This window comes from Amblyomma maculatum, chromosome 2, assembly GCF_055883805.1.
Source record: "Amblyomma maculatum isolate TAMU_Amacu chromosome 2, ASM5588380v1, whole genome shotgun sequence".
NCBI lineage: Eukaryota > Metazoa > Arthropoda > Arachnida > Ixodida > Ixodidae > Amblyomma > Amblyomma maculatum.
In genome coordinates, this window is record NC_139345.1 from 76,002,536 (window position 1) to 76,017,714 (window position 15,179).

At 48.3% G+C, this 15,179-nt stretch overlaps 1 protein-coding gene across 1 annotated transcript in view; it reads right to left on the minus strand.

Moving 5' to 3' along the window:
* The window catches only part of Actbeta (inhibin subunit beta), a 172,981-nt gene extending 158,247 nt beyond the window's left edge, over nt 1–14,734 (minus strand). Inside the window, exon 1 of the mRNA XM_084594537.1 lies at nt 14,365–14,734. Coding sequence (XP_084450663.1) covers nt 14,365–14,719 — 355 coding nt within the window. The 5' untranslated portion in view covers nt 14,720–14,734. The remainder of the gene's footprint in view (nt 1–14,364) is intronic.
* Nucleotides 14,735–15,179: the final 445 nt, after the last annotated feature.

Here is a 15,179-nt window from a genome sequence, read left to right on the forward strand (position 1 = left end):
CTGCCGTTCAATTTCATCGGCATGCATCGGCCGGCGCGTGCAAGCAATTCAATTTTGAGGTCACGCTAATGACCAGCTGGGGGCCGCCAATTTACAATCGTTCGCGTAGACGATATAAATGCGGCTGCATTACGAGCTCGCGTGTTCTGCTCCACCTCTTCTTCCCCTGCCTAGCGTAGTGATGGAAAGAGAGATGTGGCTAGCACCTGGACAAGGTCCAAACCTATTACCGTTCCCTGCACTTGCGCCCGTCCCACCGCGGCGCTGCCGGAGGAGTGTCGCAACGCATCGCGCTGGGCCCGGAGGGTGTGTGATTGTGTGTGCATGTGTGTGTGCCGGGGCCAGCCGTCCGCGGTGCATGCCGATCGCGTTCGCGCCATCTTCCACTCGTTGGCTCCGTGCCTGCTAATGTGATCGTTGGGGTCGTCACTGATAGCCGCCGACGCCTCCCCAGAAGACGCGGTGGTGGCGGCGCGATCTCTCCGCGCTGTCCCTGAGTTGTGACATGACCTGGGGCATTTTCTCGCTACATAGCGTACGCATCGTGAGACCCAACATGTGAGCTGCACACGTGCCACGGAGAAAAAGTGGCGCAGGTTTGAGAAAGGAGGATGATATGCTGACTGAATGAGCGACAGAATGAGGGACCAGGTCATAAAGTATAATCTTGGAGATGAATAAGAGCGCATACGGTCAGAAGAGCAATTCCCAAGTGTTTCCATGGAATGCGTAGAGGCGTTGCATCGCCTGCGGTATATATGTCACTTGACATTAAACGCTGCTTGACTGGCTCGCTTACAAGTATCCTATTTTAATGCTGAGAACGGAAGGAAGCAAAGACGAATGGCAGCTGAAAGAGAGTGTTGTGGTGGATAAAGCAGGGGGGGAGGGGGGGGGGGATAGATAGGTACTGAACCTATTGCACACCATGGCGAACAATATACGCATCGACAATTCGACATAAATATAAGAGAGGCGCGATTCGGTTCTTCATTATTGTGATCCGTATCTTTCACGCATGTTGATTTCGATGTAGGACTCGCTAGAAAGTGGCTCTTTGCAGATCAGGAGATTGCCACCGAGTTCCGTCGGAGAGAGCGGCTTTAACTTTCTTGGAACGAAATGAGAAAGCTTCGGCCTCTAGTCCACGTGTATTTTGTATTGTGTAGCGGATACGGCGGATGCATATCATTACTGCCAGCTGTGCCTATTCGCGACAGCTCAAAGTAAGTTAGACCACAAGATACCATGTAACTTCTACACTCTCGTGAGGCTCATCACTGCATTGGCTTTGTTAGAGCAAGGTAAATCAATTTTATAATATCTAAACTTTCTCTATATTGTTCCTGCTGACTATATTTCAATTAGCAATACAACTATAAGCCTGGCACTTATTTGTGTTTTGTGCTGCTGTTTCAATCACTCACGGTGAATCTACTGATTTCTGACTCTAATCAAAAAAAGGATAGTCGTGAAGGAAGCAGAAACACGCGCTTTGCAAACTTATTATTGCTTCATTTCAGCGGCACAGACCCAGCACAGCTGCGCTCCTGCGTTTAAACAAATACTCACCCACGTTCTCTCCGTCGTAACGAGAAATTCCTCCAAAGATGCTTCGCCCACACCGAATTACCCCTTTCCTCAGCCACGTGGTTCAGAGCCGGGAAAATCTGGCGCACGCGACCACGGATAGCGTATTATCATTGATCATGAAGCGACCACGTGATACCAGAGTGATGGCGTCACTAAGAGTTTTGTCGCGGCATAAAATACTGCTATGACAAACATTCGTTAATTTCGTTGCATATAATGACTTTGCAGAACGACACTGTGAAAATGCGTTCAACCTACACGAAGTAATGCTGCAAAAGGGTCACTTCATCAACTGAATGTTGTCATGCGACGCTACAATCCAGGCGCAATTTGCGCATGCTTCGAGGCGCAGCACGCCAGTGACGGCACACGGCCGCTCGACAGAGGGACCAAAGGTTCTTCAGGCGCAGTCAGCATGCATCCACGCGACAGCGTATGACACTGGGAATACAAAAGCAGAAAGCTCTGCGCAGTTACTGCGTGGCTGCCTGTCCCCGGTGTTTTTCATCGCCATGCCGAGAATCACGATCTCGAAAGTACGGAACACACAAAGAGCGACTCGTCTTCGGACCGAGGGAAGAACTTTTCTCCGGCGCTTTCTATACGGAGCGAGCGAGAGAGCGCGGCGTCAGTACCCCGCCGGGAATCGATAGGAGCCGGGCCGCTTTCTCCCAAGTCTCCCTAGCCCTTCTCCCGATATCCTCTTTTCCCTCATCTTCCCGCGCTGCCCCTCTGGCGGAGAGGAGAAGGCGCATGGAAAGCATGCGACATAGGGATGGAGAGAATGTATAGCAGAGAGAAGGGTGCGCGCTCGATAGGGAACGAGAGTGGTAGGGCGAGGAGCCAGGTTTCAGAAGCGGCCCGGGGCCCGCCGCCGGCGAGCCGAGTAAAAGTTTTCCTCGCCGATGCCGGCGGCGGCTGCGCGCAGTGCACTGGTAGGGCACTGGGACACATAGTCCCGCCACTGCACTCTAGCTGCCGGCCGCACGCCGCCGGGACGGGCCTCGGCAATTGTACGTGGTCGCCCCAGCCTGCATTCGCCGCATCCTACTTCACTTTTTTTTTTTTTTCCTCGTCTTTCCTCTTATTCTTTTCTCTTTCCAGCTCCGTCCTTTCGTTTGTTCGCTTGTTCCTCGCCCTTTTCCGCGTTTTCCAAGGAATACGGGTATGCGGAGCAAGTGATTCGATTAAGGCCTCTGCCTGTCTTTATGCCGGAATTCTTCGCTCCGAGGCAACGAGAGAATTGTATAGTTGGCGCGCACTGCTAAATCCGTGTGGGCGTTCGCTTTGATTCTTCGCCGCATCGTGCGACTGTTTGTGCAAGCGCTGAGTTGGAGGTAAGGGAGTGTGAAAAAGAGTGGACATGGCGAACAAAACAAAGTGCCAACGTAATACGTTTTCAAAGGCGATAAAAAGTACGAAGGTCTGGCGAAGCCACAGTTGCAGCAGCGACGCTTTGATCGGGTTTACAAACGCCCGCTCAAAGGACTAGTGAGAAATATGTCACTAAGGTGGATTGTTTTTTTAATGTAACACGGTCATTTTGCTTGCCCTTATTGAAATAATAATGACAGATTTGATAGACGGGGTGGCGCAGTGGTTACGGCGCTCGACTGCTGCCCCAAGGGTGCGGGATCGAATCCTGGCCTCGGCGGCCGCTTTTCGATGGAGGCGGAAAACAAGGCGCCCGCGTGCTGTGCGATGTCAGTGAAAGTTAAATAACCCCAGGTTACCGAAATTTCTAGAGTCCTCCACTACGACGTCTCCCATGAAGCCTGAGTCGCTTTGGAACGGAAAACCTCACAAACCAAACCAAACCAGATTTGATAAAGAAGTGTTGGCATAAAACTGTGTGAGAAGTGTTGGCATAACTCCGGCATACACCTTCCGAGCTTAATTTTGCATAGTTCTAATAAGGAGCACCGCAGAACCCACTCACGCTCTACCTTGGGCTGACAACTCATTATGCCCACTGCTTTGAGAGAACAAGCGCATGGAGTATAACAGGAATTGGGCTCACCTTCCTTCTGAAGGCACGGGAAAAACTAATTGCGGCACGCTGTTTCTACGGACGCTCTTGAAGGAGGCGCCAGCGCATGTGACACATATACATACGGCTGTCAGTTTCCATGCTTTTGATGTCTGCCTTAGCACGAACCCCCATCACATGCACCATACGCACGCCCGCGTCATAATATAACGTGTGCGCAGTGCAATAGGCTGTCACCTACCAATAATCGTGCCGTTTTTATTTTTTAGATGCCACATCGTTAGTAACTATGGCGTAAGGTTAACGAAAAGTTGAGGAGAACGCAGAGGGCTATGGAACGAAAAATTGTAGGTGTAACATTAAGAGATAAGAAGCGTGCAGAGTGAGTCAGAGATATAACATTCTGGTTGAAATTAAGAAGAAGAAATGGGTATGGGCAGGACATGTAGCTTGAAGAGAGGACAGCCAATGATCTCTAGGAGTAACCAATTGGATTGCAAGGGAAGGTAAGCGTAGCAGGGGGCGGCAGAAAATTAGATATGTGGATGAGGTCAAGACATTCACAGGGGTCGCGTGGATGCAGCTAGCACAAGACCGGTTCAACTGGAGGAAATGGGAGAGATCTTCGCCCTGCAGTGGGCACAGTCCGGCTGATGATGATCGTTAGTAATATTCGATGTGATATAACCTGCCGTCGTTCTCATTCTTTGGAATTCCACTTCCATGCTATTTACGTCACTAGCAAATTAGGCGGTGCCAAGAAGATAAACGCTGATACACTAATCGATATTCATTCAGATCGTCGGAATGCTTGAAAGCAAAAACAAATATGACGCAAGTATGGCGTGCCAGTAAGCTGATATCTAACCCGTCTAAATTGCGCCAAACAAATAATTGTCGAGTAATAACTACCACATAATGTGGTAGTTTACGGTAGTTTTACAGATAATGTGAATGATCATTCGAAATAGATATAAGGCTCCGCTTGAACGAAGCAGTACGAACGTACCGGGTTCGATTCCCAATTTTCCGGGTTCGAATGCAATCGCACTTTCCTATCTCGAGCTGCCCAAGTTGGCAACCTGCCAACCCGGTCATATCACGTGATGTCTTGACGTCACACAACTCGCCGGCCAATCAGTGGTCGGCCTTAACGCTATCGCGTGAAAGGTCCAAAGGCGACGATAATCCTTCTATAACAGTTGGCTAATGCGCGCTTTTTCTTTTTAACGCTGCAACTTCTGCCGCAATGTTCACCTCTCTCCTCGAAAAAAAAGAAAAAAATCTGAGCCGATGTGTAAGTTGAGTAACACAAGGACAACTGCCGCGGTGGCGCAGTGTCCTTGGCGCGCGGCTGCAGAGCCCGATGTTATGGGATCAAATCCCAGCCGCGGCGGCCGGGATTCGATGGATGCGAAATGCAAAGTGACCGTGTGCTGTGCGATGTCAGTGCTCCGGGTGGTTGAAAACAACCTCGAACGCTCCACTACGGAGCGCTCTTAGTCCGCAACCAGTTTGGGAACTTAAACCCCGTCCCTACAGAACATAAAAAAAGCTATCCTCGGACATCACGGGGAAATAAAAAGAGTACGTCCCAGTTAGTCTCGCAAGGTCTATAACGGAATACACACCGAACACACATATCAGTTTGAACATTAATTAAATAACTAATAATTATGTAACCCGCCATCCTGCACATTAGCAAGAACCGGCGGTTCATCTTTCATGATGCCAATTAACCTGCAGCGTACCGGGTAGCCAGTAGGCATTAGTGAACCAGCATTTACTAATTCCCATTGGCTGTAATTAATTGCTACTGGCATTTAATTTGCCACGGATGTTACTTTTTTAGACTATCAAACTTAAAGAGCGGTGTGCTCGAGCTAACACGTAATTTTAACACGCATTGCACGTTATGCCCTAAACAGACAGACAAATAGGCCTCTTGGATCGTGTACTGAGAGCGTAAGATATAGGCGGCCTCTTCACTGGATAACTCGCTGCAGGTCTTGGACTCTGATATCCATTTCTATTGCTATGCATGGTAGCGCACTGGAAAAAGATTCGTCGGCCGAAGGACGCGGTGTATCGGTGGTTCAAGGCCGGTAGATCACGCAAATCCGTCAGCGCGCAAAGTAGGTGCATCCAACGACAGTCCCTTCCGAGCTGCAAATGTGACCCGGGAGGACAGCGATGAAGCGTCGCAATCGCTTAATAAGGCGGCCTTATTCCATGCACCACACGGCCGCGTACAATGAAGGTCGCTAAATACTTGAGGTGTGAAATTTATGTCTGTTAAACCACGCGATGACGTCGTTATATATGCATACAAAAACGTTGTCATCTGCGTCAGAATTAAAAATACGTAGAACCGCCGCTTCACGCTGGGTTGGGCACCTGTCAACCGCGATACCAATCTCGATCTCATCCTTGAATCGGTTTCCGCGAGCGCTCCTATCGGCTTTCTGCACCAATATGTATTCGAGCTGTTTCGCCACAACATTGTTCGATTAGAGCAGGAAACTACCGACAGCACACGAACAGCCAGGACATCACTACGCATTACAAAAACTATGCGTAGAATTGTGTATAGCGGATTGTGAAACAAGGACTCGTCTATACGACGCATGAACCTCGCAAAGTATTTAGCGAACTTGCAGTTTTTACTATGTGTACAGCCGGCAGCTAAAGTTCGCGGGACACAAGTGTGTGAAAAAAAAAAAAATTACGTCGGAGCAGACGCGAGAATCAATCGCCTTGAATACCTGCATGCATCAGAGGAAGCAAGCGGATAGCCCTGGGTACAAATTCCAAGAGGCAGGGTTGCGGTAGCGCTGCTAAACTATTTCCAGCTTGTGCACACGTATTCAGCTATTTTTTACTCCCGACATGTACATAATATGTTTACAACGAACCCTTCTTTTCTTTTTTCTGTGTGCACAGATTTTTCTCGCAGCAGTTTAGCTGCTTCAGAAGAATTCAATCCTCATTATGTCGCAACTGGACGCTTTTCGATTATGGTAGTCGGTAGCCACAAAAATAACAGCCAATAATATTCCCCAGAGCAGTGTGTTTGGTATAGGACTTCCTTCGGCACAACTATATGCGGCCATATTTCTTTATAACATCGTACTTTGGGTGGCTCGTGTCATGTGCAGTTTTGAACAGAGTAAGTCAATGCGCCGTTCCCCACCGCGCTTATTTGACTAATGCCGATTCGAATAGTGAAATTTTCTCGACTATTATGGTAATTCTACAGCGGATCAGCAGCGCATGTTTCGCGATCTGAAAACATCAATCGTTTCTCCATGGGCGCAAGAATTACTCAGGTGTATGTAAAAAAAAAAAAAAAAAAAAAAAAAAAAAAAAAAAAAAAACACGTAATAATCATCAAGGTGCATTTAAAAGGTCAGATTTTGTCATCAGGCGAATACTGCGACAAATAATTGAGACCTTTGTTGTTTTTCTTTTTTCTTCACATCTCTGTCCATTAGTAAAAACAGCGTTTAACCTTGTTTAAGCGAATGTAGCTTGCGTTGCACGGTGACATTTGTTTTTTTTTTTTTGTTTTTGTTTTTTGTAAGAATTAACACCTGAGAGCTACAGGAAAGAATAATGAACGGATGAAAGCCACCGAGTATAATTATCGGCTTGAGCCCGAAGAGGTGCTTCGGATAGTCTGTTCGGTGTATCTATTTGCGGTAAGGCGTAATTATTTGAGCCTCTTTCATAACTCACCTACTCCCCTTAACCGCACAAGTTACAATCAATCACGCATTCGAGGTGCGCCGGGCACTCCTAGGCGAATACAGGCAGTCGCAGCGCGCGGCTTTCTTTTCTGCACAGCCAGCCGCGTTCGAAATTATGTAAGTCAGATTGGGTGGTCTGAGGACTGGCTTTAGTCAAGCAGCGACGTTCAAACCAACCAATTTCTCCTACTGAGATCTATCTGCCTAAGTAGGCAAAACGAATAAAGAGAAAAGTACGGGCAAATTCTTCTTGAAGAATAAAGAAAAAGTACCACACCCAAAGTGTAAAACTTGAAGACAGTCATCAATTCCAATAGTTGTTCTATTTCCCCTTTCAGTGGAAGTGAAAAAAGAAGTTGCCATTTCTCAAAGTTCTTAGAGCAAGTTTTACGTGCTCTTCACTAGAGCAGACAGGTGATCAAAATAGCAATAAGCTAGATATTCTTTAAAAGGACCGCACCGTAGGTCGGGTTGCAAGTTCGAAGAATTCTCTGCAAACGCCTCCTGACCCGGTAAACTGGTGCCCATGTCACCTCTGCGACGCGATTCCACCTTCTGTCTTTGCTGAGAGATGCACCGGGGCTGCGGTGAAAAAAAAAAAAGTGAAGCTCCCTTTCTCTACTTTTTTTTGTTCAGCACTCGCTCTACGTAGACATGTGTGCAGCGCTGCAGAACCCGCAAATGTGGGTGGTCCGACCTATTATCCATAAGCCTTCGCTTAGTGCCATCACCTCACCGCAGACTTCGCCACATTTATTCGCCTTTCACGTTTTTCTCTCTTTTTTTTTTTTTTTATCGAGGATCAGTCAGGGGACTAAATAACCAAGGCCTCCGCGGCCGAAGTATACACCGTGTGCTCGGATGCGAGGGGTCCGCGCTGGTAAGCTTTCCCTGTGGCGTGGCCTGGCGGCGGATCTATTGGCACACTCGCAGCGTTTGCCACGCTGCACCTAACTAAACAGGCCAGGTATACGAACGGGGAGCAGAGGAGTCATTCGTCTTCACGGCGCAGGTAATAAAGCGTGTGCTCTACATGGAGGCGCGCTTCCGCCGGGTCACTGTCCCGCACCGTAAGCGCGCCGAGACTGCTGCACACGCTGAGGCGCCTCACACGCGCCCTTGCGAGCCGCTGACGTCGGCGCCTTGCGTTACACGCCGCGGAGTCGAGACGCAATGAACGGCGCAAGAAGCGCGGCACCTGCCGACAACAACAAAAATAAATAATTAAAAAAAAAATGAAGAGAAAAAGAAAGAAAGCGAAAGTCGAAGAGGCCGCAACACACTGCCAAGGGGAGAAAACTACCGCGATGAAGGGCATGATAGCAGCAACGCGTATCTCCTAGCACCGAGCGACAAGGGTTCCTGTCAGTATTTTAAGGCGATCGTACAGCTGATAAGATAGTATTGTGAGCCTTACTACGTAATACTCGGAGTTGTTTGGGTGTACCCGATGTTCCAAGTTATACTTTAAACCTTTAAAGTGCACAGATGGTGAGAGGCACGCATGTGCTTTGACTCGCCCCCTTGGTTTGCTCTCCACCGGCGATCTCCTCTCAAAACAAGAAGACATGGGTTCACGAGTGTGCGTGCAGAAGCTGCTGCAGCTATTAAGCTTAAATAAGCATTCTGCAGAGTATGTTTAATAGAAAAAGTAGCTTTATCAGGGCAATGAGTCCTAGAAGAAGCGATTTCGCGGAATAGGAAGGCGCTCAACACTTCGGCTGATCTGGGGCCCCCGTATCTCCCAGCTGCATACGTCTAAACGCTGTTTCTGTACACAAATCTTTAAACGATCACAGCGTTGAGTTCGTAAATATGCTTACAAGTGTTTTTATTTAGCGGTTGAAAGTGAAATGCGTTTGCTTTCTTCCCATCAGGCGAAGTTGAAACGTAAGTTAAATTTAAATCTGCCCAACGAGCTTGCCCCAAGCAGACAATTATGAGTAGCTAATTTTCAAAACAGCAAATGTTAGTTGACGCGCAAATTCAATTGTAAAAACAAAAAAATTGTTTAACAGCTTTCAATCTCCATTTGACAAACCTTTAGATTTTACGTGTTTAACGTGGATCTTTATTGCAATAAACTTTTGCTTCTCAGCCTTCAGCGCAGCACACGACATTTACTGATCCACTTGCAGACTTCCCAGAATCAGCAGTCGTATCTCTTATCCTAATCCATCATTTCACAGTATCCTCAGAAGTGCTTAATATGACGCTTCGAACTTAATGTGGATGGTATTAGCTACAGTGGAAACGCGGCATTATTTACCATGGATTCCGCCAAAGCATGCGGCAGGGTAGACAATTTTATTCTCTTTAACAAGCTTGACGAAACAAGGCCGCATTTTTACATTTTTGATTGATTACTGAAATCGCTCGGTAGACAGATTCTCGACTTCCGTAACCTGTTTTCAAACTAGATACGTACATCAGGGATCGGTTCTGTCTCCTTTACCCCTCAACATATATCACATCAGCAATATTCATAATCACCGTAATATTAATGTGTTCAGTTCAGTTCAGTCGTTCAGTCGTGTCCGACTCTTCGTGACCCTATGGACCATGTCATGCCACGCTTTCCGGTCTCTCACTATCTTCCTAACATCACATAACTTCATCTGCAGTGCCTCGAGGATGCCATCTAACCATCGCGTTCGCTGCCGACCCCTTCTCCGGCGACCTTCAACCTTTCCCAACATCAAATCTTTCTCCAGCGACTCCTCTCTTCTCATCAGATGACCAAAGTAGCTGAGCTTTAACTTTAGAATTTGACCCTCCAATGAGCAGACAGGGTTTATTGTCGATAATATCGACTGATTTGATCTTCTGGCAGTCCAAGGAACTCTCAAGAGTCTCCGCCAGCACCACAATTCAAACGCGTCAATTCTTCGGCGGTCAGCCTTCTTCGCAGTCCGACTCTCGCATCCATACATCACAACTGGAAATACCACAGCACGAGTTATACGTATCTTGGTTGGCAGTCTAATGTCTCTGCTCTTCACTAGGCGGTCAAGGCTAGCCATGGCTCTCTTTCCCAGAAGCAGGCGTCTCCTAATTTCATGGCTGCAGTCTCCTTCCGGGGTAATCTTGGAGCCGAAGAAGAGAAAATCTGTCACAGCTTGCAGTTCTTGTCCTTTGATGCCCCAGGACTTGATAGGGTAAGACGCCATGATCTTTGTCTTTTTAATGTTCAGTTTAAGCCCAAACTTCTCACTTTCTCCTTGTACGCGCATCAGAAGTCTCTTGAGTTCCACTTTACTTTCTGCTCTATTATAGCTGTTCGCTAACAGCCCCGAACAGAAGCATATCCCTAGTTCTACCTTTAGACAATCTCTATGGCATCACCCAGCAGTAAAGTTGCAAAGGTAAATACGCATTCTGCGATGTGGTATGCAATCACCGCATAGCAAGCCCGAAATCTGTTTAAAAACTAAAAAGAAGATTCATGCAGCAGACAACGATCTACGCTGAAACCGCTCTTAAACTACCAAATTGATTTCTCCCTCAGCATCTCTCCTCTCAACGCATACCAGTAGTGTGCTTAATGTCACAGGCATTATGGACCCAAAAGCGGCCGTTCAGCGCACCATGCAATGCTGGCCGTATGCGACATAAAACTGCGTTTTTTTTTTTTAACTGTACTTTTTTCTCTTTGTTAATACCCGTTATCTGTTCTTTCCTCTAAGGAAGATAGGAAAGCCAATGTTATAATTCGCTGTCCTTCGCTTTCTTTCTTTTTTTTTTTTTTCCTAGTCACTTCGAACTGCGCAATAACGTCAAAGGGTGCGACAAGAGCTGCTTAGAAACTCACGAAGAGCTGAGCAGCGTTCTCCGGATCTGGCTACGCTCGCATTTCAAACGTTCGCTCGCAGTCGGCGTATAACAAGCAGCATTCCAAGCCCTGTTCGACGCCTGAGAACGGAAGACAGTAGCACAATATAGCGAGAGCCCTTCCATATGTACGTTGCCTCCCCTTCCCTCCATCCACTCACCTTTACTCATCTCCACTGTTCCCACCAACCTCCCCCACAGCACATATGGACACCTCATCGCTGAACGAGAGACAACAGGGTCTGCGACGCGCAGGCAGTTAACGTAACCACTACTCGTGGCACGGTCTCGCGTGCCCTTGTGGCGCCTCTCTCTTCGAGCGCTCAGGCGGTGTTGGCTATAAACAGACACCTCGCCGCGCGCGCGTGCTGGCGGCTGTTTTACAGGATCGCGTTGCGTGAACACGCACCAAGCCTTTGCGCGTGGAACCGTACGCATTTTGATACGGTACAAGCGGTGCGCCAACAGTAGACACGCTTTTGAACAGCCCTCTCCATCCTTCTCTTTCACTCTCACCGTTTTCTGTTTCTTCTTTCATCTCTCTCTCTCTCTCTCTTTGTTTAACTCGACACGCAAGATAAGCTCGCGCGGAAGTTGCGGTTACAGTCGCTTGCAGGCCGGTAGCGTAAGGCCGCAGGGGGCCATAAATCAGTCAGACGCTCTCCGTGAAAAGCGTTAGATGGGTGTATAGTTTATGCCCTCGGTATCGTAATTTTGGAATTTAAATGTTAATTTTCCTGCTCAAGGAAGGCAAAACTGATCAATCGACTTCCTTCCGTAGCCTTTCTCTTCGTTGCCTTTAAAGGCTGTTTTATTGCTAGCAGTACCGTTGCCCTGCTTGAAGAATTTCCCCTCTCTCCCTGTGATCCGCTTTCTCGACAAAGCAGAAATCGCTGACGCGAGGGGAATATGAGCTGCTTGACGGTTTTGCACACTCCTTCGGCTAACACGTGCAATCATCTCAATGAAAGCCTTTCTCGGGACTGGGGAAACCTGGGAACGAGCGTCCATTCTGCCAAGAGAGCCCCACCACGCGACTCATGAAGTATTCGCCCCGGCTCGTCACTGAACAGGAAACATTGATTTCATTGATATCTTTTCCCCCTCCATCATACGGAGCAGTGAAGGTGAGATGCACACACTCAGTACTCTTGATGCGCACCTTGCACCAGGCAGCATTCCCACTACTTGTTATTGACGGCGCGATCTCACCCGCCCCTTCTGGTTTTCTCGATAGCTTCATGCGCGTCACGTCAATTTATTCCACTTGTTCCTGCTCCACGTATGGTTTTCAGGACTGATAGGAACATGATAGGAAAGCTACGAAAAAGAATTCGAGCAGTGAATGCCGCCATCAAAGCGAATATTAGTTTGCGAAAAAAAAAAATAAAAACATGAAAAAACATTGTTTTTGTAGCAGATGTTTCCATAAGACCATTCATCCGTGCTCTAGTCATCCAACGTGAGCAGAGTATAAAGTAAGTCCCTACCCCTCTCATAAACACACGAGGAAATCAAGGAACTTCACCTATCCCAAGAGCGAAGAGGCGCCATTTCAATATCACATGACGATGTACACCAAAAAAACGGAGGCTCTTCCTCGCACATAGCTATAACAAAAACCACGCAACGTCGATTCGAAAACCACGCTTCTTTCTTTTTTTTTTTTTTTTTACGGTGTTATATCTACAAGCAAGACAAAAAAAATGCTCGTCAAGCAAGATTCGTTTAAATGCGAAACATTGTGCTTGTAATATCGCCAAATTATTACACGTCCGAACCATTTTCCCGTGCTGCTTGGAGTTTTATGATACATATAATACACCCAGAAATTATACCATCATTGCAAAAAATCTTTTTGCCACAACAGCTTAATGTGCCATCTCCCCCCCCCCCCCCCCTTCTCTCACCCCCCATTAATCCACGTAAAGGTCAGATTTACGGCCCCAATGTTTCGTGAGCTGTGCTATAGACAGCGCGTTTTCGGAGCCCCGGATTTAGAATGCCGAAAGAATCCAAAAGTAGAGGTTCAAGTTATTTTTCACAGGCACGCATATCTCAAGCTCCATGCAATGTTATATACTGCATGGATGCAAAAAAAAAAAAAAAAAATCAGGGGAGGGGGGGGACAAAAAAAAGAATTCTGGTTCGAGAAATAGTTAAAAATAATCCACCATATTATCTCTGTCGTGAAAATGCGCTAATGAAACATACTTGCACGATGACTACAGAACGACGTGAGGGAAGAAGGAATGTAACTTTGATTGTTCTAGACTCTTGCTGACGAATGATGCGCAATAGACTCCAATCCACCAAGTAAGTGAATCCTCCTTAAGCGCAGGCGTCACGAACGACCAGGTGGTTTAGCCGTTGACAGGCCCAATGTTGCGCGGAAGTGCATACAGCAAAGTGAAATTAAACTGCATTCACAACCACTCGCTATTATTTGAACAAACTGCTGGTCCAACGAGAGTGCGGGCACTTTGCACCGCACGATGCAAGTCAAAATTGTCATGATTTGGCACAATCGCAGTCCCGCCGAGAGACGGGAGAAAAAGGTCCCAAACGCGGATCGCGATACGGGGCGCACTGCAACATTTAGTTCGCCGTGAGATTAGAAAGCTGACGCTCGGCGTAGCGTAATTCTTCAGTAGTTTTAGTGTACACGCAAAAGAAAAAAAAAACCGTTTCAAGCTGCCTGTTCAATACTGAGTGTACAAACCGAAACAACTGGCCTGAGAGCATAGCGTTATATACGCGATGTTGCGGCGCTGACGTTTTCTTGGAGACTGTCTTCGATGAGCATATATTTACCGAAATCAGGAAATAGCAGCGGTCTGAAAAATGCAGGCTGAGATAAATCGGAATTCCACTAGATTATATTAAATTAGTTAAATTGCGTACCGACGCGATCGTCCTTTGTGCTTGGGTCTTCCAGCTCTTCTGCCGCGCAGCTCGGTTGTGGAAGCGCGTGTTGTACTTTTACGTCGACGAAAAAAAAAAAAAAAAAGAAAGAAAAGGTAGCCGAAAAATACGTTGTGCAATAAAAAAAAATCCCGCCATCTTCTAATCACCTGCCACATCGTGCATGTAACAGTCCAATCGCAACGTCTTCCTGGGATCAGTGATGGGAAGCAAAAAGAAAAATGTGGCAAGGAGGAAGGAAAGCAAAGCTGCTGTTCCGGGTGAGGAGGTGCTCACCGGGCTCGGCGAAGGCGATGATCTCGGCGGTGCGTCCGTAGTAGTCATCATCCTGCCTCGGGTCCCCTTGGTCCTCGAGCGCGCGCGGCTCGGGTAGCAGGTGTACACGGCGGAGGGCCTCGAGGGCCAGTTCGCGTGCCAGTGGCAGCGCGGGCTCCCGGCGTTGGGGCGGCCGCTCGCGTAGGCTCAGTTTGGAGAGGATCTGGTGTCGCACCGCGTCCAGCTTCAGCTGGCGCTGGTCCGAAGAGGACGACGAGGCGCCGCCGCTGCCGCCGCCGGCGGTGCAGCGGCCCCCGCAGCCGGCCACCACCAGCAGTAGCGCGACGAGGAGCGCCTGGAGAGCGCCACCGGCCATGCTCGAGCTCCGATGACGACTGGGTCCCGCAGCCGCCGAGGGCAGCACTTGTTGACAGCACGCGCCGCCGGCTGCGCCCCCCCTCTCCGATCATCCCGACGGCACCGTGCCGGCCGCGCGGCGCGCCGCCACTGCTGCCGCCGGCGCGGCGCTGGTCGGTGGGACCCGCTGTCTTCGCCGTCTCCCGCTCTGACCTTGTGTAAAGTTAACCACACTCACTACAGAGCCTTTGTCCGAGAAACTTCTATCTCTGTCTGGCTTCGAGAACGCCCTGTGTGGAATGTCTGACGAAATAATAAAAATCTGCGGCGGTTGCACAGCCATCATGTCGCTGCCACTCTCACTGGCCTCTTTGCGGCGCCGAAAGGGAGAGCGTCGGTGGTATCATGCGCATTTATATGCGTAACCAGGAATACCAGCTGTCAATCACCGATGCCATTTGTATTTTGATGAATTCCTC